Raw genomic sequence first — 24,740 nt, 5'->3', positions numbered from 1 at the left:
TTCTTTTTTTCCACTCCCAACCCTCATATTTCAGAGCAGTGAGAAACAGACCCTGCAAGTATCTGAGAACATCAGCATGCTTGGGTTTCTGAGCTAGAGGACATGCTCTGCTCTTTGCTGGATCTGAGTGCTCACCATGAATCCTTCAGTCACCAGGGGGAGAGGGAACGGCCTTGAGCATGGGTTGCTGTTCAGGCACCCATCTGGTTGTAAATTTGGGACCAGAGTGACCTGAGAGCTAGGCAGCCTGTCCCCAACTGTGCCACCAGCTGACACTTCCAGGTTGAAAACTCCACCTAGAGATCCAACTTGAGAAACCCAGAAGGCAGCAGAGAGTTCAAGGAGGAGGCACAGGCATGATTTTCAGAAGTGAGGCTGCCTTCCCATTTCCTGGACAATCAGTGGCAGGTTGGGACTGGATGCACATCAGGAATGGTCTCTGCTCCTCTGGGCTTGTGCCATGTTCTCTCTGAGCTGGTTGCTTGGTCTGTGTATGAGGGCTTTGGGGTTTGTTTTTCTCACTCAGCCAGTGAAGCAGGGTTGCTGCTGGAGCTTTTCCCCCATCTCCCATCTGCTGGTGGGACATTCCCCAGCCCCTGGCAGTGTGCAAACGAGGAAAGACCGACCCCCTTCCCTGTTCCAGCTCAGAGCTGAGGTGGGTGTGGGAAGCAGACCAGCAGTTCAGCTGACAGAGGAGCCCCAACCTCTTCACCCAGCACAGCTGGAGCTGGGAGCAGACAGATGTGGAGAGCCCAGCCCTGGCTCTGCAGAGAAGCACCCTCAGAGGTGACCCCTCTGCCCTCAAGATCTTCTTATCTAAGCAGCAGAGATGCACGCCCAGGAGAGTGACAGTGACAGATGCAGGAAGCAAAGCCGGGTCCCTTTGCTCCTTGGCTGGAGGCCCAATCGCTGCACTCACTCTGCTGCTGCTGCTGCTCTTTGTGGAACGCCTGGAGCTGCCGGGGAGGAGGAGGAGGAGGAGGAGGGAGGGCATTGCCGAGGGGGAAGAGCAGGCGGGGGCTAATGGAGGAGGCTGTCGGCGGGCTGGGCTCGTGGCTGCAGCTGGGAAAACGGCCTCGAGGGGAAATGGGCTCCGTGGTTTGTGAGCTGAGCTTCTAGCTGGTGTTTTAATTCCCCTCCTGGAGCCGAGCTGGGCTGCCCCCCCCGGCCGGTGGGAGCTGTAGTGGTCCAGGTGGGGCAGACCCAACTGGGGGAGCTGCTTCCTTCCCATCCTGCCCGTGCTCCAGTTACTCCCAGCTCGAACATCTCGACACGTCTCACTCCCGTGCTGCAAACTCCTGCTGTGTTACCCCCGGCCCTGCAACCAGCCGGGGCGGTTCTGCCGTGCCCAAGGATCCGCCGAGGGCTCCATCGATTTTCTTCCTTTCTTTTTTTCACTGTCGCTTCTAGACCCTTCTAGACCAGATTTTCACCCACCCCCCTCACCCAAAAGCGCACCCGAGCTGCGCGGTTCGCTTCGGTTTTTTGCAGCCGTCCCCCTGTGCGAGGCGGCAGAGACAGATCCGGAGAGGACAGAGGAGAAAGTTCCTTAGCGGGACCGCACGGGAGGTGGAAGCTTTGCAATCCACTGGGATGAGGGAGGCAGGAAAAGCTGCTCTTAAGACCAGCCGGGAGGTGACTCCCCGAGCGCCGCAGGCAGCGCCGCGTGGCTGCGCTTCAGCTGGATGCGAGCGGGAGCCGTGCCAGGGATGTCCCGGGCTGGGCAGCATCAGCCCACCAGGGCCGTGGGAAACGACTCAGCCCTTCCTAGAAATGCTCTCCGGAGCTTGAAAGGTGGATCTACTTGAAAAAAAAAAATAGATATAGATATATATATACACACATAGAGAGGTTGTACCAGGGGATAAAAGGGAGAGCTGGGCTGAGATGAGCCTGGAGCTCAGTGAGCTGAGCCGCGGCAGCCACAGCCAGGTCCCTAAGCCAATTCCCAGCCCTGCGCCGGATCCATGCCCTGCAGGGAGGGGGTTTGCTCTGGATGCAGGTCTGGCAGGAGAGCCCGGCACGCTCCGGTTCTGTGCTCAGGTATGTGCTCGCTTTCCGCTTTGCCTCCTACCCCCCCCCGCCCAGCACAGCAGCTCCTGCCTTGCTCCCGAGGGCTCCTCCCTTGCTCCTGAGGGCTCCTGCCACATCCTGCTGGATTTTGCTTTGGGGGCGTTTTCTGCCCGCCCGGTTCCTGCCCGGTGTTGGGTCTGCCGGTCCTGCCAAGAGCCTGTGCCTCGGGAATGCTGGAGCTGCTCCAGTTTCCCCGGAGCCTGCACATTCAGCTGCTTCCTCATGACATCCTGCTGCCTTCCCATGCCTGGCATCCCCTCCGGGAACCACTTGCCTACCCTGGATACCTGTGAGCCTCTTCCCTCTCCAGGAGGGATTTTCTCCCTCTTGCAGCACCTACTGCCTTGTTGCCACCTCCAGTCTCACCAAGTCCCGTGCACTGGCCCCACAGCCCCTTTCTAGGGCAGTTTCTGAGCCAGACTGGGAGCAGCCCTTCCCCTGCCTGAGCCGGAGGAGATCCAAGACAGAAGCAGGGAGCAGGTGACCTCATTGCTCCATTAACACAGAGCCAGGATGACATGTCACCTGCATTTTAGCAGACTCTGGGACTCTGTGACCCATCAAGCTGCTTCCCCTTCCTCCTTTCTGAAACACTCCCAGCTGGTGTTTGTGGGAGCAGCTCCACAAACTCGCCAGGCTCTGCTCCCCAAGGCTTTTCTTGTGGCCAATGTTTGCAAAGCACATCCCTGTCCCTGCGGTTCCTCTGGCATCCGGGAGGCTGCGAGGTCACCCTGCCCTTCTCCTTCCAGTGAAGTTTTGAGGTTGCTCTGCATCCTTGTCCCCTCATCGGTGATTCAGCCCCCTCCACCCTCCTCTGCACCAGGGCAGGATGAGGCCGGTGGGTTGGGGAGCATTGAGCCCAGGAAGAGGAGCAGCCTGGCTGCTGAAGAGGGGCACGGCCAGAACTGGAAACCAGTCACCAGCCACACCACAGGACTAGCCGGGGTGGTTGCCTGAGCTGGAGAGACAAGTCTCCACCCAGAGAGGTCGGCCATCTCCATCCCAACCCACCAAGGAACTTTTATGAGCCCACCCTTTCCTTCTCCCTGGCTCTTGATAGGATTTGGCCGGTTGCCCTGATGTGATGCTCAGCATGTTGCAGTCTTGGCCCCACCACAGGGAGCTCCTGGGGGGGACCCAGAGCAGAGGCAGGCTGCACGAGGGTCTCACGGTGCCTGTGGAGAGGGGATATCTGGTCCATGGGGCTGCTTCTGCCTTCAGGACCTGGATCTGCCTCACACCACTCATCCAGGGGCTTTTTCCAGTAGCAAACAAGGCTTTGCTGGAGTGGGTCCAGGCTGTACCCAGCCACCTTGAGGTGGTCAACTCCCGCCCCATGAACTTGCCCAATACCTTAGCTTCCCAGCCAGCAGGGAGGAGAGGAAGAGGTGTGAGATGCTGTGTTTGTGCCTCTCAGGTGTCCCCACAGCAGCTGGAACACGCTGCGGCCCGCAGAGCTGACCACAGCTCTTTTAGCAGCTGATGCTGATGTTTGCCTCCTGCTGCAGCAAACCATGGCTCTCCAGTTTTAGCAACAACTGCTGCTCCAGGCTAGGTTAATTCCAGCCCTTTTGGGTTTGGGGCTGTTCTCATCCAACAGCAACAAGCGGGTAGTTTTTGGAGGGTGACGTCAAACACGGAGGGGGGGGTTTCTGCAGCTCAGACTGGATTTATGCTGCTGTGCCAGGGCTGTGGGTGAGGGGTCCCTGGCCCTGTGGGATGCAGCATGTGCCAGGGGTGGGATCAGATCCAGAAAGACCTGGCTCAGCCCTTGTCCTCCAGCTCTTGGACTTTGCAGCTGAACAAGCAAAAAACCCTGAAAACAACCCTAATCCATTTGTCTGTTTTTTCTGGGACAAAATGGGAACCACGGGTGGCAAATGTCTGCCCTGGCCTTTGTGTCCAGGGGCTTCAGACTTTCCCGTGTGCTGTCTGCCCAGCTCTTGAGCTTGAAGCCTTGCAGTAAGTCGCTGATTTGATAAATCAGAGGAGCCAGATAGGGAAGGAAATCATCCCTTTCCATATTTGTTATTTTCTCCCAAGACAGCAGGACCAGGCCAGCAGAAACTGGAGCAAAACCACCCGTTTCCCTTCCCTGCTCCCCTTTTTGCCCATCCCAGCAGAGCCTGGTCCCGTGCGTGTGGCTCAGGGACCTCCCAGGCTCCTGGGATCAGCTCGCTCTGATCTTCAGGCGAAGTTCAAAGCTTTCCCTGCCTTCCTGCCTGCAGCCGCGGGGTGTTTCATGTGCAGCCGAAATTCCCCGCACGCCGGCGCCCTGGATGTGAACTGCTGCTTTACAGCTCCGCCTGAAAAGGAGCCGTCTCGGGGCTTCGCCTCTTAATTGCAGAGGAGGTGAAGATGAAAAAGCCTCTGGCTGCTTTTAACGCCAGCAAAGGCGGCTGCTCCGGAGGCAGAGCCCTCTCCTGGGAATCCTTGGTACCCGACCCAGAGCTCTCATCTTTGGGGGTGGTGAGGAACCTTCTGCCCGGGGCTGTTCCTGCTGCCGGGCTGGTTTTTGGGGCTGGCAGATCAGACAGGGGAGGGGAAAGACCCTTTCTGGAAGCTGGGGATGGTGAAGATGCTCTCGGGGGCTGCGAGCATCGCTGCTCTCCAGGCGTTAGGACCTCAGGGATGCTGATGGGTGCTGCCAGAGCCGGGTGTGGTACCCTCCTTCCAAACCCCTGCTTGCCTTTCTAGGCACTTAGTAGCCCATCTGACTACTTGTAAGGATGCTCGGTGGTCTAGGGACTTCAGCTGCAGGCGAGGTGTCCTTCTGCTCCTCTCTCATTCAGCACCAGGTTGGATTGTGCGGCGGGATGAGGGTAAAGCAGCGTTTCCTCATCACCCCAGGGCTTTGCTGGGCTTGGATGTGGCTGGAGGGGGAGACGGATGGGAGGAGCCGGGTCTCCGCTAGCCTGATTAACCAGGTTGGGAACCAACCTTGCAAAAATCCCAGCCCTCCCCCTGCAACCTCCTCCCAGGGCACGGCTGGTCCTGAGTGGGGAACCCCCCACCCACCCAACCTCACACCCCCGCCTCCCTTCCTACATTCCTGAGCTGCCAGGGAGGTGGGATGTGACGGCGGGCACCGTGCCACCGGGACCGGGTAAGTGTCACCCCCTGGGTGACCCCACTTTAGCCCCGCTCCCCCTCCCCGCTGCACCCCCAGCCCCACACATGGGCTGAGCATCCCCCCCCCCCCCACGGCCGCCGCTCTAGTGACACTTGCCATGAGTGTCTGGGGGTTTTTGGAGCGTGAACTTGCCCGGGAATGCAAATGTTTCGTGGCTTGATGCCGGCACAGGAAGGAAGTTCAAGCCCTGGCACCAACCACCAGAAATCCTGTCAGAAACGCTCCCGGTGCCGGGGTGGGTGGGATTTCTCTGCCCAAGCATCCCTCCCAGCACCGTGTTTGGCCACGGTTGGAGATGCAGGACTGAGAGCCAGTGGTGGTGAGGAGGGGGCTGCTGGGTCCTGCGAGGGGGGTCCCTGAGGGGCTGTACCCCCCCTGCCCTGTGGGGCTGGGTCTTCTCACCACAACCCTCTTCCAGTCCCGGAGCCCTGGGGTGGCTGGTGGTGTGAGCCACAGGCAGGTGCCAAAAACCCAGAGAACACACCTCAAAACAGGCTTCCTGATAGTTGGGTGGTTGCGACAACAGCTGCAAAGTGGGGGGCCGGGGGGGGGCTCTGCTCCCAGTCCTGGCACAGCTCTTAGGCCACGAGGGGTGTCATGGCCCAGGGGAGCCAGTAAAAAATGCAGAATTAAAACCAGGGAGGGCAAATTCCTGCTTCCTCCTGCCGACTGGTGCTGGCCCGTGTTGGTGTGGTTTGGAAAGGCAAAACTAAGCCCTGGGGGAGGCTGGGCAGGGGGAGTGGAAGGTTTTCTTGGCTCTCTACAGCTTGGAAAAGCCAGAATGAGTCACTGCCCCTCATCTCAAGAAGCTTTTCCCAGAAGCAGTGGGCAGGGGGGACGCAGATTTCCCAATAAAGGGATTTTTGCCCAAAATGATTTTCAGCTGATTAAAAAAAGCGACATCCCACAGTGGGAATCATCCACCCGAAAGCTCGCAGGACATCAAGGATGCCCAAGTGGAGCAGGATGGTGCTTCCCTGGCTGCCCCAGGAGTCCTCAGGGAGACAGGAGATGCTGGGCATCCCTGTTTCCCACCCGTGGGCTTTGGGATTTTCTCAGAAACCACCAGTCTTCTTCAGAACTAACCCCCCAAATCCTCCTGCTCTGCACCTTCTCTCCTTCAAATCCTTGCAGCCCTGACCACAGGGGAGCAGAGAAGTGGGGATGAGATTCCCAACTCAGCAACAGGCTCCTTCTCTACCCTGCCAAAAAGTTCCTCCTGAAACTTGGTGGCTCGGATTGAGTCACTAAAGCACCGTGACATCAGCAGTGGTTTCTGCTACCGAGCAGCCGTGCTTCCTGTTGTGCCTGAGCACTTCAATATATATATATATATATTTATTTAAGCACGTATAGGTGCAGGCTGCTACTGAGGCCACTTTCCTTCTTCCCACAACATCCAACTCTCCTTCTTGCAGCGCCGGCCGCGAGGACCCGGCGGCAGGGCTGGAGAGCTGAGTCCTGCTGAGAGGATGAAAACATGGGGCTCAAGTTCTCCTGCCTGAAAGGTAAGTTTGGGAGGGGGTTGGGCTTCCTGCTTCCTCCCTGAAGGCATCTGGGGGATGGTTGGGTGATACTTGGGTGATCAGGGGAGGTTTGGAATCTTGGTGGTATTTAAGTGACAGGTGACCTGTTGTCCCCCTATAAAAATGTCAGGTGTGCTTGCTCCTGCATCCTTTGCTTCAGAGCATCCTTGTGTTGCTGGGATCCCTCAAGGAATCAGGTGGGGTTTCCTTAAGAGGTGGGAAAGAGCCAGGATGGATGGGATGCTCGGGATCAGCCCAGGGTACCCTGGCTCCTGGCCTCTGGGCTGACCCCGAGCATCCTTCACTGATCCCCCTTTCCTCAGAGATATTCCAACCCAGGAGCTTCTATCCTGCTGTTTTTCCCCAGGGATATTCCAACCCAGGAGCTTTCTCTCCTGCTGTTTCCCCCCTGACTTTAATCTTCTTAATGGGAATGGCAGCAGGGCTGTCTGCAGGGACAAGGAAGTGGAGGCTGGATATTGCATCTCCCATTAGCTCTGCATCCCCCAAGGGACTTGTATTAATCATCCCAGGGCTCGTTAGGGATGGGAGCTAACGAGCATCCTGCTCTAAAATGCAGAGCTGCTCCTTCCCTGGCTTTTCCCAAGCCACAATCCTCCCTGAGATGCTGGCAGTGGTGGGCAAGGCTTTGACTGCACCACCCAAAAAATCAGCCCTGCACCCATGTCCCCCCTCCCCATGTCAGGGATGGGGTGGGGGTCCCACAGACCCCCCCACAGGGAGTGACCAGAGAGGGGAAACTGAGGCAGGGAATCCTCATCCTTCCTTCCATCATTCCCAAAGCCAGGGCAGGCCCCCCCAAAATACCCCTCCAAAATACCTCTAACAACCTGCAACAAAAGACCCCCCCCCAGTTCCCTCCTGTGTCCAGCTCCCTGACGTAAGGCAGGGCTTTATCCTTAATTAAAAAGAGATTAAAAATATCAGTGTCTGTCCCCTCAGGGCATTTTCCTGCTTGGGAAGAGCTGAAACCTCCCTGGCTGCTGCCTGCGCCTGGCGGGGCTTTTCTCCTGATTAAAACAGCAGTAATAATAATAATAATAATAATAATAATAATAATAATAATAATAATAATAATGTGATTAGCACCCCAGGGAGGGTGGTGGGGAAAGGGGCTGGGCAGGTGAGGGGGGGGATGCTGTGGTATCCACCTCTATCAGACACCCCAAATCCAGGGTGAGGAGGAGGTGCGAGGCCGCAGCTGGCTGCTGCGGATTCTCTAATGGCTCGTAAGGGGGTTGAGCAAGGCACGGAGGGCAGGGAGTGGGGGGGCAGCTGCAGGGCACGCCCCCCACCTCCCAAACCCGATCTTCTTCCTCCTCTCCCCTTTCCCCGATTTCTGCAGGTTTGAAGACGTGTGTGAGCAGCAGGGAGGACAGCGAGGGGACCCCGGTGACACCCCCGGGGAACAACCACCTGGACGTGCCCTCCATCATCGTCACTCCACCCACGCCCACGGGAACCGCTCTGTCCCGGGAACCCCGGCAGGCGGGGGGGGGCACCGTCCTGCAGCCGCTGCTGAGCCTGGGGACCGTGCCGGGGGGGGGGACAACAGCGCCGGCTCCACCGGGATGGAGCCTGATCCCCCGGGATGGAGCCTGATCCCCCGGGATGGAGCCTGATCCCCCGGGATGCCACGCGGCCGGATCCAGCCCCCTGGGGAGATGCGGGACACTCGCCCCCCGGGTGGGCTGGGCCAGGGGGGAACCGGTTTTTCCCTCTTTTCCTAAAGGAGCTGGGGAGGGGGTGGCACGGAGCAGCCCCTCCCTGGTGAATAAACATCCCCCCCGACTCCGGGGGGCTCCGCACCCCCCGGTTTGGCATCCACCGCTTCCCGGGGTGGGCCGGGGGGGGGATGTTTCCCGGGAAGCGGCAGCACCGGAGCCCCGGGGGGCGATGTTTCCCGGGTCCCCCGGCGCCACCGCACCCCGGGAAGCGTCGGGAAAGGCAGGAGTGCGAGAACAGATGGGAATGCAATGTTTTTAATGACAGCAGCAGATGGGAAAGAGGAGCGAGGGGAGCGGCGGGGCGCGGAGAGACCGGGGCTGCGCGGAGGGAGGGCGGGGGGTGAAGGGACCGGCCCCTCCCCACCGGGAGCCCCAGCGACCCCCGCGGGTGGAGGGGCCTGGGTTGGCCAGGGTGGGGGGCACTAGGTGGGAGGGGTGGAGGGAAGGGATGGAGGGGTGGAAGGAGGATGTGGTGGGTGGACAGATGGGTGATGGCAGCTCTGAGGAAGCAAGGAGTGGATAGAGGATGGAGGGATGGAGGGATGGATGGAGGGATGGATGGAGGGAGGGAGGGACGGATGGATGGATGGATGGATGGATGGATGGAGGGATGGATGGATGGATAGATGGAGGGATGGAGGGAGGGATGGATGGATGGAGGGATGGAGGGAGGGATGGATGGATGGAGGGATGGATGGATGGATGGATGGATGGAGGGAGGGATGGATGGAGGGATGGATGGATGGAGGGAAGGATGGATGGAGGGATGGATGGAGGGATGGAGGGATGGATGGAGGGATGGATGGAGGGATGGGTGGAGGGATGGATGGAGGGAAGCATGGATCCATGGTGGATGGTAGTGGGTGGATGGATGGATGGATGAAGGCATGGATGGTTGGATGGAGGGGTGGGTGGATGAATGGTGGGTGGCTGGAAAGGGGAGGATGGACGGAGGCACGGGTAGGTGGATGGATGGACAGACTTATCAAGGGAGGGAAGAGCCCGAGGGGCAAAGGCGGGTGCCCGAGTGCGGGTGCCGGCACAGGGGCAGCGGGCAGCCGGGCAGCCGGGCAGAGGCCGCTGCTGCGCGCTGTGCGGGACGGACGGTGCGTGTCCCACCGCGCCCCGCGCGCCGCCCCTCCCGCCACCAGGCGGCGCCCGCGCCCGGCCCCGCGCGCCCGGCAGCCGCTGCTGAGCGCTGATTGGCCCGGTGTCCGCCGGGGCGCGTCCTGATTGGTCGCTCTGCCGCCCACCCGGAGCGCGGTGCCTCCCGGGGGGGGTGGGGGAGCCAATCAGCGTGCGCCGAGCGGCGCCAGGCCCCGCCCCCTCGCGGAGGGCTCGGGGGGCGGGGCCTCGAGGCCGCGCAGCCAATAGGGAGGCCGGGCGCGTGGCGGGCTCAGTCCCGGTGTCGCTTCCGGTTGGGGCCCGGTGCCGGTTCGGGCCCGGCTGCGGGCGCCATGGAGCCGGCAGAAGCGGAGTTCCTGGCCGAGAAGGAGCTGGTGACCATCGTGCCCAACTTCAGCCTCGACCGGATCCACCTGATCGGGGTCAGCGGGGCCGGGGGGCTCGGGGGGGGGGGTCCCGGGGGGGTCCCGGGGGGGTCTGGGGGGGCCCTGGGAGGTCTGGGGGGGGGTCTGGGGGGGCCCCGGAGGGGTCTGGGGGGTCTGGGGGGGTCTGGGGCTGGAACAGGGGGGGTCTGGGGGGGCCCGGGGGGTCTGGGGGGGCTCGGGGGGGTCTGAGGGGCACCAGGGGGTCTAGGGGGGAACAGGGGGGGACACCGGGGGGCCTGGAATGATGGGACGGAGGGATGAAGGGACTGGGGGGCAGAAACGGGGGCAGCGGGTGGGGGGCTGCCCTGTGCCTCGGGGAGCGCCTGGGCCCGAGCCCGGGGGGGTCCCTTGTCCCGGGTGGGGGGAATTTCCGGCTCTAACTTGTGTGAGGGGCTTTGAAATAGAAGGTGAGGCGGCAGCGTGAGTTGTTATTCCCGAAGGGATGGGAGGAGAGGTCAGGGCAGGGATTTTGGGAAGCAAGAGGAGGGAATTCAGGTGCTGTTTGACTCGGGCTTGTCAAAATCCCCCGGGAACCCCAGCTCCCTCCGGATGACCGGGGCGGAATGAGGAGATGAGGGCTGGGGAGTCTGAGCCCTCCCTGCTGCTTTCATCTCATCTGCAGCTGGTTTTCCAGGGTGACCTGGGTCCCTTCAACCCTGGCCTGCCAGTGGAGGTGCCCGTCTGGTTGGCCATCAACCTGAAGCAGAGGCAGAAGTGTCGGCTGGTTCCTCCCGAGTGGATGGATGTTGGTAAGGATCTGGCTCCAGCCCTGGGCTCTGGGGGGTGCAGGAGAAACAGGAAACAGAATGAAAACCTCTGGGTTTTGCCCTGCGTGAGAAGCTTGATTCACTAAACCCAGAGTAACTCTGAGGGAAGGATCTAATGTCCCAACACTGGAATTCTTTATATTGGCAGCAGGGGTGGCCTGCCCAGCTGTGTCAGGTGTTGAGCTTCTGTTCCTCTGGTGAGGAGGAAGAGCAAGGGTTGGATGGAACCCCCAGCCCTGGCACTGGCTGGGCTGTCTGAGCAGCACCTGCCTCTGTCACTAGGCTGGTTCTGAAGGAGCTCTGGGGACCCCGGGTGTCCTTCTGGGGAGGGAGGATCCCTGTGTGTTTGTCACTGGTTTGTTCACTCCACGGAATAATTTTCCTGGAGGACACTGGCAATGTGAAGTGGTCTCACCCTGCAGAAAGTGAGAATCCTGGCACCCTCTCTGTTGTCGTCTGAAGGGGAACTGAGACAAGAAGGAAACACTAAGGGAGCTGCAGGAAGGGGGAGGCCTGTGCCCAGCATCCTGCTTCATCCATCCCAGGGCACAGACACTAATTAGCACGAGTGCTCTGTGGGTGGAGGGACCATCTCCTGACAGGTTTGGAGATGGAGCTGGTGTAGATCTAGCCTCCCAGCAGGATGTGCTGGGGCTGTCCCTGTCAGCATCCTCATCTGCTTCATCACTGAAACATTTCCTATCCACACATTCATTCCAGCCTGGATGTAAGAGTTGGTCCTACAGAAACAGCACCTGGTTTGGTGGGTTTTTTTCCTGGGGGGTGAAAACCCTGTTTGTGCTTTGAAGGTCTGGAGATGTTTGTTCCAGAGCACTGGAACAGGCTGCCCAGAGAGGCTGTGGAGCCTCCTTTGCTGGAGACATTCAAACCCCCCCTGGACACGTTCCTGTGGGATGTGCTCTGGGTGACCCTGCTCTGGCAGGGGGGTTGGGCTGGGTGATCTTTCCAGGTCCCTTCCAACCCCTGAGATTCTGTGATTCTGTGATGTTTGACACTTCTGGGTTGTGTTTTAGAAAAACTGGAGGAAATCCGGGACCAGGAACGCAAGGAGGACACCTTCACTCCCATGCCCAGTCCCTACTACATGGAGCTGACAAAGCTGCTGTTAAACTAGTAAGTAGGGGCTGGCTTCTCTCACTTTGCCCCCGGGTACGTCCCTGCAGGGACAGTTTTTCAAGCTCCCGTTGGCAGCAGCCCCAGAGGGTGGTGGGAAAGGGGGGGCTCGTGGGGGCTGGTTCCACAGCCTGCCAAGATCCCGTCGCTGCAGTTTCCTCCTGGTAAACTTTACGTTCGGGTGACTCAGGGAGTGCTTGTTTCTGTGGCCTGATAATTGGGGCTGGTGCTGCTTTATGGAGCAGCAGCTGAGCGCGGAGGCCCGGAGGAGCCGCAGCACGTTCCACGGCTGCAATCTGTTCAGCAGCCTGAAACCCTCCAGGCTTCTTCCTTGGCCCTCCTTCAGGAGGAAAGCCTGAGAAGCAGGAGACCAGGGATATTGTGAGTCTGAACTGCCTGCTGAGACATTTCACTTGTAAAACGTGCTGGCTGGTGTTTTCCGAGCCCTGGGTGTCGGGGCGGTCACTGGAGCTCTGGCTTTTCCTCTGGAGATGAAGCTCTTGGCACGTGGCTCCTTCCCTCACGCTACAGTGACCCTGACAGCTCTGTCCCTGTGAATTGATCTGATCTCTCGAGGTCCTTATGGCAGCTCTGGGTTGCCTTAATGGCAGGATGTGGCACAGCTAGTACAGTCCCTTCCACTTGATACTCCTGGATGGAGCCACGGGAGCACAGAGCTGGGGCTGTAATCACAGCCCGGTCCTTCCAGTCCCCTGCCTGCCTCTGCTTTTGGCCGGGTGAGTGGCCCTCTGTGTGCCTCCCACCAGGTGGGCAATTAAAGAGCAGAAGGAGCCTAGTGAGAACCAGATGCTGAGCATTCCTGGGGAAACAAAACCATCCCAAAAATCCCAGCAGCAGAAGTAGCAGGCTGGGTTTTTTTTTTTTTCCTCCCCCGCTCTGTCGCGAGCTGCGCTGCTTATGCCTGGGAGAGGTGAGGAGCTGCCAACATGGCTTCCACCAGGGACACAACACACGAGTCCCTCGCAGCCTGTTCTGATCTGCTCTCCTCCTCCTCCTCTTCCTCCTCCAGTGCCTCAGACAACATCCCAAAGGCCGACGAGATCCGCACGCTGGTGAAGGAGACGTGGGACACGCGGCTGGCCAAGCTGCGGCTGTCGGCGGACAGCTTCGTCAGGCAGCAGGAGGCTCATGCCAAGGTGCTGAGGGGAGAGGGTTGCCAGGTCCCTGCTGGGAGGGTTCCCAATGCCATGGGATTGTGTGGGCTGGTGACTGATGAGGGCTGCTGGTGAAAATGCTGGTCGGGGCACGTTCTTCCTGGGCTGTGAGCAGGTCGGTTGGGAGCTGGAGCCGTATGCTGAAGCCTCCCTCTGTGGGCTGGTGGCAGCTCCCTGGGCCTGGTGGAAATCCTTCTCTCCTGGCTTCTGTGCTTCCCTTGTCCAGGGGGTGGCAGCTGAGCCACTCCCTGGGGGTATCACCGAAGGAGCCATGTGGGCTGCAGAGCTGCTTGCTGTTCCTTGTCCTCTGCTCCGACTGTTTCCCCAGATACTGTTGTTTTCTCTCTTAGCTGGATAACTTAACCCTGATGGAGATCAACACAACTGGGACTTTCCTTACTCAAGCCTTGGACCACATGTACAAGCTCAGGACTAACCTTCAGCCTGGTGAGAGTGCCCATTCCCAGGATTTCTGAGGTACCAGCCCTCAGACCTCCCCACAGAGTGCAGCAGAAAGGAGCAGGCTCCACTCCTCACCCTTGGACCTTCACCTGACCACCCTCCACCTCCCTGCACAGCCCTTCTGAAGCCACCACAGCCTCAGCTGCTGCCGAGGAGGGGTTGCAGGCAGGGGAGGGAGCAGGCAGCCTCATGGACAGCTGGGAATTGCTCTGGAGCTGCCGGTAGCACAGGAACATCTCTGCCCAGTAGTTCCCAGATGCTCCCTCTTGGCAGAGGTGAGTTTTTCTCTCTCAGGTTCAGAGCTCTGCCAGGTGCAGGTGGTAGGTGGGTTGTCACCCTGGCTGCTGGCTAATGATGTCAGGCAGACCTCTGGGCCCTGGAGAGCCTGAGTGTACTTCAGAGAGGGAACTTCTGAGGGCAGCACAGGCCACACACTGCCTTGAAAGCCAGGGATTTCTAGGCGGTGCTTTGCCATGGATTTTTCTCGGAGCTTTGAAGGGGGGGGGGGGGGGGGGGGAGAAGCTGATGTGCCGGCAGCAAGAGGTGTCTGCTGGGGAGATCAGCTGGGAAGCAGATCCATCTGCTCTTTGCAGAAGGACAAAAGAAAATGGCTTTCCCTCTCCCGAGCCTTGCCTTGTGTCACCATACACCTGCCTTTATTATTATTACTATTTTCTTTTTTTAAGCAGAAACTGAGTGTATAAAAAATAAAACCAGGAACTGCCGAGTGAATGGGGTTTGAACTGGTGGCTGTGCTGTGGGGGACAGGGGTTAAACAACGCTTGGAAACGCCCCCTCCCCCCCGCGGCAACCCGGCAGGCAAGGGCAGGATCCTCCCCGGCGTCGGGTGCCTCGGTGGCAGATGTAATTAGCGATGGCAGATGTAATTATTCCGGGTAAGAAAGGGGAGGGAAGGGGAAGTACCGGCTGGAACCCAAAGGTGGGGAGCGGTGCCCTTCCCCTCAGCACCTGGGCCAGCACTTGCCCAGCCCCTGCTTGTCATCTGTGCCCTGCCTGCCTTCCCAGGAGCTCTGACAAGGTGAGGGTGGCAGGAGCTGCTTTCCCATCGCCTGGGGGGGGGGTTAGGAGGGGTGGAGGGGGGAGAAAGAATCCTTTTTCATCGTTGTGGAAGAGTTTATTATTACTATTATTCTTATTATTATTTTTTTTTATGTTTTCAGAAATTACAGCAATATATTCATAAATACCTAATGACTACATTCAACAGATAATATATTTACATTACAATTAATTCAAACAAGTACACTTAGACCATGTGTAGAGGGTTTAAATCCTCCTTTTTTTTTTTTTTTTGGAGGGGGTTTGGGTTTTTTTTTTTTTTTCTCTGTGTGTTTTCTTTCTCTCTAACCTGCCCCCAGCAGGCTCTGCCTTGCCTGGTCCTCCTCGCAGCCCTCCCAGGCTCTGGCACAGCAGCTGCTTGAGTGATTCTGCACAAGGTACATAGAGCCATAAATCCTGGGGGGGGGGAAATAATTCTGAGAAACCTGGTTATGGGTCCAAAAAACGTGGTTATGGGCTGGTGGAGGGGGAGGGAGGTCTCAGTAGAGGAGCTGCTGCAAAGCAAGGCTGAATCCCAGCCCACAGCCTCCCTGTGGCCTGGTGATGAGGGATAAATTCCCAAGGATTTTTTCCATCCCCCCCCTCCCTCCCCAGCACACGGGAAGGGAAGCAGCAAACCTATTTGTGTTAAAATTCCTTGTGAAGCCCAGAGTTGGCAGCAACCAGGCCAGAGGCTGGCGATGCAAGTGGGGTTGGGATTTAAAAAAAAAAAAAGAACCAACACAACAGATTAAACTAATTTCTGTCACAAGGGCATTTTGCTTTTTAATCTTGCCCAGCTTTGCTTTTTTTATTGGTGAAGCCAATGGGAGACTAGGAGTGGGGAGGGGGCAAGGGGTGGTGTTAATGCTTTCTTTGCAAGTGCAACAAGGGAATTTAAAGCAGAAAGCAGAGGGCACCTTTTCCCGTAGACATGAGCTTGTCTTGTGGTGAATTTAAAACCAAAATTAATAAATAATTTAAAAATTATTTCATTAAAAAAATAAAAGAAATAAAAGGCTTCTCCCTGGGGATTAGAAAGTGGCTGAAAATGTCCCCTTGAGGTGCCAAGCCTGACCCTGTTGTCCCCATGGGCACCAGAGATGAGCACTGAGAGCTCGACCCAGCTTGTTCCCGTGGTGCCACCAACCCCCTAGGGACCCCCCAGCTCCCCCCTTAACGCTGCTCTGATTGTCTTGGTGTTTGGAAAGGTGAGAAGGGACAAACAAGGACAAGAACACCCCAGTGCCACCCCCACCCCCAAACCCTCCACAGCCCCCTCGGTGCGATGGCTTTGGATTTGTTACTTGGCAGAGGGTGCCCGTGAGAGGCTGAGGAACCACCCTGGGACACCCACAACTGCCCCAGGGACCAGGAAAAAGAACCAGAAACCAAGGAAAAAGGGTAAAAAAAAAAGAAAAAACAAACCCCAGGAGGGAGGGGGGGGGTTAGGAGGGGTAAAAGGGCTCAGCTCCATATTCCCAAGGGAGTGGTGGTCAGAGAGCATCTGTCCAGCTGGAAAAGGGGGATTTATTTTTCCTGTTATGTTTTGTGGGGTTTTTTTTTCATCATTTTAGAACACTTCCACATCTTTTCTGTCCTGACCAGCAGCAGTACAAACACAAAAAGCAAGTTCATCCTTTTGCCAAAAAAAAAAGAAAATTAAAAATTAAAAGGGGGAAAGAAAAGGGGAGAAGGGAAAAAAAAAGCAGAAACATTAAAAAAAAAAAAGGCAAGCTTTTTATAACAATAATTAAAGTAATAAAAACATACAAAACTTTTTTTTTCTTTTAATATATACACAGTACAAGGCTGAAGCACCTTTTTTTTTTTTTTTTTACACCTTTTTTTTTGTTTGTCTTAAAAAGTGAAACCAGAGTGCCTGGCTTTGCAAAGGTCTGTATCCCTGCCCCTTCCCCGCCAAACAGGAACAAAAAGGTACCTTCAACCACTTTATTGACTTTTTATTGTTTGATAGCGAAGTGCATTTCCAGTGGAAAAGCCCTGGGATTTGGAGGAAGAAGAGGGGAAGGCTCCTGGTGCCATTCCAGGGATGAGGAGGTGGTGGGGAGGATGGAAGGTGGGCTCGGTGGCACCAGGCCCCGCGGGGCTGCTCCGGCCTTAGTGTTGTCGGTGGAGTCTTTCATTGCAATGTAAAAAGAAAACCCCCCCAAAAAAAAACAAAACCAAAACGACCAAAAAAATAAAACCCAACAAAAACGGAGCTCTATAAAGTGTGGGTGGGTGGAGGAGAGCCCGAGCAGGGCTGGAGGTTGCTCGCAGGGCACGGGAGGGGACGGGCGCCCGTGCTCCTTTGCTTCATGCATGGCACATTCTCCATGGAACTTATTTCTTTTTTTTTTATTATTATTATTATTATCATCATCATCATTTTTTTTAATTATTTTTTTCATTTTTATTATCTTTTTTTTTTTTCTTCTTTTTTTTTCTTCTTCTTTTTTTTTTTAAATTTTTTTTTTTTTTTTTTAGCTTCAAACCTCCCAGTGAAAAATATTAAATATTCAAGGTAATAAAATAGATTATTATTATTTCTAGACTATATGCTCGGCCTGGCCCAAGGGGCGTCACCTGGGGTACCCCTTGAAGTAACCCCTAGACCACTGCATTGCAGGCAAGGCAAGGCACTTCCGCAGGTGATCCAGCTCGGCCTGCAGGCGCTCCCGCTCCGAGACCATCTTCTGCTTCTGGGTCCTCAATTCCTGCGAGGAAGCCGAAGGGAAAAAGGAATCAGGGCGGGCGGGCCAACCGCCGGGCTGGGGGGACAGGGAAGTGAGCAAGGCTGGGGGGGATGTGGGGTGGGCTGGGTGGGGGGTGTTGCAGGGGGTGGGGTGCTGGAGGAGATGGGGAATGGAGAGAGGATGGGGGACACAGGGGATGGGTGCCTCTCCAGGAGGACAGGGTGCCTGGCTGAGGTGACCATGGGGTGCCTGGCTGAGGTGACCAGGAGACCATGGGGTGCCTGACAGAGGAGATCGTGGGGTGCCTGCCTGAGGCGGGGCACCCAGGAGAACGTGGGGTGCCTGGTCAAGGTGCCCAGGAGATCATGGGGTGCCTGCCTGAGGCGGGGTGCCCAGGAGAACGTGGGGTGCCTGGTCAAGGTGCCCAGGAGATCATGGGGTGCCTGGCTGAGGTTGGCAGGAGCCCGGGGTGCCCGGCAGAGGCGGTGCCCCCACTGCCACTCACCGCCATGCTGTGCGAAAGCTGCTCTGCCGTCAGGCTCAGGCTGTAGTGCTGGGCCTCCAGCCGCCGGCACTGGCTCTGCAGCACTTGGCGCTCCAGGTTTTGTTCTGCAAGAGCCAAAGGAGAGGAGGAGGAGGAGGAGGATGAGGGATGGCTCCGTGGATGCTGCAGGACTCTGCCCGAGCCCTGTGGCGCTGCCATGGGGCATGCCAGGCTCTGCCCAGCCAGCAGCCATCGCCTGCAGCATCCCCAGCCCCTGCCCTGCCTGCCGGGAACTTCCAGGTCCCACTGGGATGGCACAGAGCAGCCATCAATACATGAATTTTTTTCACATATCCATCAGTTTTCACCAGTGCCTGTTGCTACTGTGCTGCTCCTGCAGTGCTGGAGCACCTCCCCATCCCAGTGGAGACAGAGACACCCTGTCCAAATGTGGGGTAGCTTCACTTGGGGAAACTGAGACAAGAAGCAAGGGCTCACCCCCCACCCCTGCCCCGAGACTTATAACCCCCATCCCCTACCTTCTATATGTTCCTGGTAAGCTTCAAAAATTGCCTCGATCCCTTGCCACTTGGGCCTGGGGTACTCCTCCTCCTCTTCCTCTTCTTCATCCTCCTCCTCGTCCTCCTCCTCGGAGGCAGAGTCCCGGGGCAGGGGGGGCAGTGCCCGGTGGGGCAGTGGCCCCTCAGCTGTGCCGTTGTGGGGGGGTGCAGCCAGGCGGCTGGAGGCCTGGAGCTCGGGGATGTTGTAGTGGATGGAGGTGTCCAGCTTGTGGTTCTGCTCGGCCGTCAGCGCCGCCGTCCCCCCTGCAGGCACCAGTGTCAGACCCCGCCTGTCCCCCCATGTCTCCCTCTCCTGGTGCCACCCGCCCTGAGGCTGCATTGAGAAGGATGCTCCCCTCAAAATATTCATTTCCACCACCCCACCCCACCCCAGGCTGTTTTTTTAGGGGAATGGAGCATTTTTCATCACCCCTCCCCACCCCTGCACAGAGGAGTCATTTTCCTTCTTCCTGGAAATCAATGAGCTGGGGGGGATGGAGCCGTGTTATCCCAGCGCCTTCTTTGTATCTTAACCCATCAGCTCCTAGGATGCTCCACTGAGGTTCCAGGGGGATTTTGTGCCCTCAGCAGTGCCAAACCCCAGCAGGGAGGACAAGGGGGGAGTTCTCCCACCCCATAGGGATGCCACCCTGGTCGTCCCCAGCCAGCTCCTGGCATCCCCACCGGTACCTTTGTGCTTCTGCAACGCCTTCTGTGTGGACTGCAGCACCGACTCGTGGAACTGATGGGCAAACTCCTCAGCAATGAAGGGCTCCCAGGGCTTGCTCTTGCCATTCATGCTGTGGGACAGCGGCACCGGGATGTCCTTGGGCAGGGGACCCCTCACGTAGCCGAGGATGCTCAGCGCCTTCTTTCCAGGGTGCCCGTCACTCAGCCGGGGGGGGCTTCTCTGCCAGTTCCTTGGCCCTTGGTAGCTCTTGGGGTCTCAGCTGGTCTAACCTGCCTGGCTCTGTCGTCTTCTGTGCCTCCGGCAGGGAGACAGCGATGCCCATGGGTTTATCTGGATCCAGCAGGAGCGGCGGGACTGGTGGCTCTTTGATAAGAGAAGCAGAGTCAGCTGCAGTTTGGGGGGGCTTCATGTCCCACATAAGACAAAGCTGTGCCCCACGTTCCCACTGGGCAGGGGATGCTCCCATCTCCCCCATGGCAAAGCCTTGCCCCCCATCCCACTGGGCAGGGGATGCTCCCAGACAGCCCAGAGCCTGGGAAGGAGCAGGAGCACTTACCGGTGGTGGGGCCGCTGGGGCTGTCCCGTGGGGAGCTCTTCACCACCACGGCGGCTGGTGTGGTCTTCTGCTTCATGGCCTGGAGCATCTCCACCAGCTTCTCCTTGTCTGTGGCATGGGAAACTGAGGTTTAGTGTAGCCTCTGCTCAGCAGAGCAAGCTCATGGCCCCAGGCTGGACCCCCCTACCAGGCAGGACCCCCCCCCAGCCAGGGAGCAGGGACCCCCCCGAGCCTGCGCGGGCCATGGCTGGTACCTTTCCTCTTCTCAGCACTGATGTGGGTGAGGTTGAAGATGGTGAGGAAGCGTTTCTTCTCCTCGAAGTTGGGGCTGTTGTTCATCTCGTCGGGGCTGTAGCGGGTGGAGAGCGGGAGGCGCGGGGAGGGCGTGCGGCGCTTGTTCTGCACCGTGGGCGGCGAGGGGCTCCTCTCCCGCAGCATCCGCCGCCGCTTGCGCCGCTTCTGGCTCAGCAATTCCTCCTTCTGCTGCTGCGTGGTGAGGCCGAAGAGCTGCAGGAACTCCAGCTTCTGGGGCACCAAGGGGGAGAGCAGAGCAGGGTCACCCCCCAGACTGGTCCCTGTCTCCGTCCTCATCTCCATTCCCATCTCCATCCCTATCCTCATCTGCATTCTCATCCTCATCACCATTCCCATCTCCATCCCCATCCTCATACTCATCCCATTTCTCATTCTCATCCCCATCCTCATGCCCATCTCTATCCTAATCCCCATTCCCATTCTCATCTCCATCTTCAGTCTCATCACCATCCCCACCCCCTTTCCCATTCCCATCTCCATCTATCCTTATCCCCGTTCCTATCCCCATCACCATCTCCATTCCCACCCCCATCCTCATGCCCATCCCCAGCCTCATCCCTATTCGCATCCCTATTCTTATTCCCATCCTCACCCCATTTTTCTCATACCTATTTCTATTTCCATCCTCAGTCCTCATCCCTATGTTTCTCATCCCCATTCCCACACCCATCCTGACCCCTGGTGCCTCTGCAGCTGCCTGAGGAGAGCGGCTGCACCACAGCACTGGGCACTGATGACAGAGAAGCAGCTGCTCCCCAGGGACCCGTGGGGGACAGAGGGGACACCAAGTGCCAGCTGTACCTCGGAGGATGTGTCCAGCTTCAGCGGGGGCTGCTCGGCCACGCAGCGGAGGTGGGCCCGCACCTCCTCCTCATCGCTGTCGTCGCAGGAGTCGTCCAGGTCATAATAGTACCCTGGGGATGGAGGGAGGCTGTTGTGAGACCGTGAAGACCCCCAGAGGGACCCCGAGGACCTGTCAGGACACTAGGGAACCCGCAAGGACCTGGCTTGGGACAGGGATAGAGCAGGGTGGTAGTACAGTGGGGTAGGCTGCTGTGGAGGGGGGGAATGGTGGGGGTCTGATGTGGGTCCCAGCAGGGCAAGAGGTTCCCTGTCACCTCTCTGCCAGCTGTGGGACCCTGGGGGACATCTCCCACCCCCATGTCCCCCCTCAGCATCGCTTTGGGGACAGGTGGTGGGGGCTCAACAGGCAGGTTAATGTGGCACAGCCAGGGGGGAGGCTGCAGCTGAACGCCCACCCCTGCTGTTCCCCCCCAAGCCTTCCATCTCCTCCTCACCACTGTTCTTCTCCCCGCTCGCACAGTCCCATTAATATTTAAAACCCGTTTATTAGCCTCAGTTCATCATTTATTAATTGGGCATGTCTAGAGCAGAGGATTTACCGAGCTGCTCGGCTTGTGGGAGCGTTCCCATCGAGAGCTGCCTGCATTCCCAAGAGACCCACCCTCCAGCTCCCGGTGCTGGTGTTGGGGGGGGTCCCCGTGGAGGTGCAAACCCACCACCTCACCCTTCTCGCGGGCCTCCCGCCGCCGGCGCTCCTCCAGGTCCAGTTTGCTGACCAGCCTGCGGTGCTGCTGCACGAACTCGTCGTAGATGTACATGGGGTCCTGGGCGCGGGGCTGGGGGGGCCGGTAGGGCGAGCTGGGCTTGGTGGCCTCGCCGAAGGGGGTGGCTGGGGGTCTTTGCTGGCTCAGGATGCTCTGCGTGGATTTCTCCAGCTCGGCAAGGAAAGGAGCGTGGGTAAAGCCTCCGTGCTCCGGCGCGCTGGGCTCTCGTCCTGGGGGGTATTTTTCCACAGTGTCCCTCTTCCTTGCCCCCTCCTCCAGCTTCTCGGGGCAGAAGACCCTCTCCACCTTCACCAGCGGGATGCCCTGACGACTGGGCTCGAAGGGGGCTGGGTGGCCATGGAGAGCGTGGGGCTCGGGGAGGCGCCGGGGAGGGTCGGGGGGACTCTCCATCAGTGAGACGGGGTTCCAGAGGGACGTGGTGACAGGGTGGTGCTGGGGCTTGGGGGAGATGAGCGGTGGGGGGCCGCTGAAGTGCTGCCCTGGCTCCCGGCCACTCGGCTCGTGGCGGCTCGATCCCGACCTGCGGGGAGAGGAGAGGAGCAGACAGTGAGGAGCCAGCAGCAGCACTGGGGAGCTGGATGCACCCCAGCACCAGGCTGCCTTTGGGGGAGAAACGGGCTGGTTAGGGGTTTGTGCACATGTGGTTGCTGTGCTGTTCCCTCCTGTGCAACTGCAGGAGGGACAGGGACAGAGTAAAGGCTGTGCCAGACAGGTTGAGTAGGGATGCGGCTGCATCCAGACCCCAGCTTCGACCCCCCCTCTTGCTGCCCATCACGGGGACAAAAGAGCCCCTGGTCCTGGCACAGCCCTGCTGAAGGCACAGCCTCAGTGCCCCCCTCCTCTGGCAGCCAGGACGGAGCCAGCCCTGTCAGCGGGATCAATATTTCATGCACCCAAGCTGTGCATTTAATGCTTTTCCGCTCCAGCACCCCGGACCTCGGAGCAGCGAGTTCAGCTCAGTGCTGTCACCATGTCACCACCTTCACCGTGTCACCCCCGGCGGGAAACATCACCTGCCCTGCCTGGGATTGGTCCCTCTCCCTCCCGCAGGCAGCTCTAGGATGGGGATGAGGAGGGGGATGGAGCATCCCTCAGGCTGCAGGTGTTCTGGGGTGACCTTGCTGTCTCCTCTCCTATTTGGGGTGGGAGGAGCAGACGGGGAAGGGAAGAGAGCCTGCAGCAGGCACTTGCCTTTGTGCCTCCCCACAAGCTGCTCCTTATTATCCCCCATGAGCTGCACTAATCCCCTGGATACCCAAAAGTAACAAAGGGAGCTGGCAGCAGAGCCGGCTGGATGAGCCTGTGCTGCCAAAGCCCTCAGCACTGGGGGTGAGCCCTGTCCATCAAGGGCTGCAGGCATGTTCCTCTGCCCCCCCAAACCACATACATTCGAGGTGAGTGCTCCCCCCCAGAAATGGGACACCCCACCACCTGGGTCTACTGCACAGTGGGAGCTGCAATTAGCAGTGCCAGGTGCCTGGGCAACACCTGGCCACTGGCCACTGGCCCCCGGCCACCTCCTGGGCTTGTCGCCTGCCGCCGCGCAGATGTCGGGCACCAGCAAAGGCCGGCGCTGCCAGCACAGCCGGCCCGGCTGGCACTGCCTGACAGGGACCTGCTGGCACCAGCCTCGGCTCACAGGGATGTGGCAAGAAGTGAGGGGCATGGTACAGGATACAGCTACCCCACAGGGGGTGCAAGCCACAGGGCAAAATCCTACGGATATTCCAGCAGGGATGGCTGCGACACGGGAAAACGCAATTAGCTTTTTTGGGGAAGCTCTGTGCCCGGAGCAGGGCTGGCAGTATCCCTACCTGGAGTGCTCAGGTCGATGCTCGGGTTCAGGCTGGCTCGGGGCACGTCCCATGTCCAGGTGCTGTTCCAGCACTTGTTGCCGGAATTCTGAGACTTGGGATTGCCGATCCTCTTTCTCCTGGCGCAGGCGGCGCTGCCGGGCCAGCCACTTCTCCTCCTCGTTGGTGCGGTGGATGAGCAGGGCCGTGGCCGCGCTGCTCCCCGGCAGTGGGAACACGCTGTGGTTGGGGATGAGGCTGGGCACGGGGTGGTGGGATGCGGGCGGCGGGTGCAGCGGGTGCTGGATGGGCTTTGGCGTCGGCAGCACCGAGTCCTTCAGTTTCTCTGAGTTGGAAAATGAAGTGCCTGAAAGTCAGGGCATGGAAAGGGGGGGGGGGAGGGCTACCTGTGACCATCTGTTGGCTACCAGGGTATTTTGGGGTGTGTAGGGTCCACACCCCTCCTCCCCCAACCCAAGCATCCCTGCCGTGGCACTGGGCATGTTGCCATCCTAGCCTCACTCAGATGGCACTGGCCCCGCGCCGCCTCTCCCAGAGCAGCAGCAGCTGGGCTTTTGGCAAAGCCAACTGGCAGCCGGGAGAACCCAGCTCTGTCCCAAGCCACCTCCTGGGGACACTGACCCCCTTGGCTTGGCCATCTGGAGAGGAAAACTTGCCCTGCTGAACGTGACAGACCCCCAGTGTCACCCACAGGGACGGTACCTGGTCTGGCGGGTGCCAGCGGCTCTGGCAGGACCGGCTTGCCCCGCTCCTCAGCCGGGTGCCCCCGCAGCGCGTGCAGCTCGGCCACGGGGAGGAACGGCCCCTCCAGGGCTTTCACCATGCTCAGCTCCTTCTCCCGGGCACGCTCCCGCTGCCTCTCCAGCTCCCGTTCCCGCTCCTTTTCCCTTTCCCTCTCCAGCTCTTTCTCCCGTTCTCGCTCCCGTTCACGCTCCTTCTCCCGCTCCCGGTCGGCTTCTCGCTCCCGCTCCTTCTCCCGCTCCCGCTCCCTCTGCCGCAGCTCCTCGTCCATTTGCAGCCTGCAAAAAGAAGCCAAAAAAAAAAACAAAAAAGCAACAACCCCCCAAAAAGCGAAACAACTCCAGATGCTCACCAGCATCCCTCAGGGGGTGCCCTGTCCCTGTGTCCCCGCCCTTGGCCATCGTCCCCTCCGTACCTCTCGGCGGCGAGGCTGGAGATGCGCTCGGACTGCAGGGCGGAGAGGGAGGAGTGGGAGAGCTCGGGGGGGTACCGTACCCCCGAGAGGTGCAGGTGCATGGCTGAGGGGTGCAGGGGGGGCAGCGAGCCCGGCGCCGGCAGCGGGTAGAAGGGGGAGCGCAGCGCCGACAGGCAGTACGAGTCGTCCATCCTGGGAAAATGGGGATGGCTGAGTGTGGGATGTGCTGCTTGGGGTGGGGAAAAACCC

The 24,740-nt window shown here is 58.9% G+C and overlaps 2 protein-coding genes across 3 annotated transcripts in view; one reads left to right on the top strand and one right to left on the bottom strand.

Annotated features, from left to right (window-relative positions):
• Positions 1–9,887: 9,887 nt before the first annotated feature.
• GINS2 (GINS complex subunit 2) lies at positions 9,888–14,627 on the top strand. 2 transcript variants are annotated; one of them, XM_051629303.1, is made up of 5 exons: positions 9,888–10,027; positions 10,665–10,779; positions 11,832–11,931; positions 12,962–13,088; positions 13,457–14,627. In XM_051629303.1, exons 1-5 carry the CDS (start codon positions 9,938–9,940, stop codon positions 13,580–13,582), a joined length of 558 nt encoding a protein of 185 aa, XP_051485263.1. In that variant the 5' UTR covers positions 9,888–9,937; the 3' UTR covers positions 13,583–14,627. The 2 variants fall into 2 exon arrangements, with proteins under 2 accessions (XP_051485263.1, XP_051485262.1); XM_051629302.1 differs by having other exon boundaries at positions 10,653–10,779.
• A 2,473-nt stretch (positions 14,628–17,100) lies between these two features.
• The window catches only part of GSE1 (Gse1 coiled-coil protein), a 97,341-nt gene continuing 89,701 nt past the window's right edge, over positions 17,101–24,740 (bottom strand). The window contains 12 exon segments of the mRNA XM_051629300.1: positions 17,101–17,347; positions 17,832–17,935; positions 18,350–18,634; positions 19,061–19,278; positions 19,280–19,424; positions 19,618–19,725; positions 19,872–20,142; positions 20,734–20,846; positions 21,461–22,041; positions 23,336–23,660; positions 24,038–24,354; positions 24,492–24,683. Coding sequence (XP_051485260.1) covers positions 17,213–17,347; positions 17,832–17,935; positions 18,350–18,634; positions 19,061–19,278; positions 19,280–19,424; positions 19,618–19,725; positions 19,872–20,142; positions 20,734–20,846; positions 21,461–22,041; positions 23,336–23,660; positions 24,038–24,354; positions 24,492–24,683 — 2,794 coding nt within the window. The 3' untranslated portion in view covers positions 17,101–17,212.

This window comes from Apus apus, chromosome 11 (assembly GCF_020740795.1).
Source record: "Apus apus isolate bApuApu2 chromosome 11, bApuApu2.pri.cur, whole genome shotgun sequence".
NCBI classification, from domain to species: domain Eukaryota; kingdom Metazoa; phylum Chordata; class Aves; order Apodiformes; family Apodidae; genus Apus; species Apus apus.
Note: the sequence above shows the minus strand (reverse complement) of the source record. Positions and strands in the feature narration are given on the sequence as shown.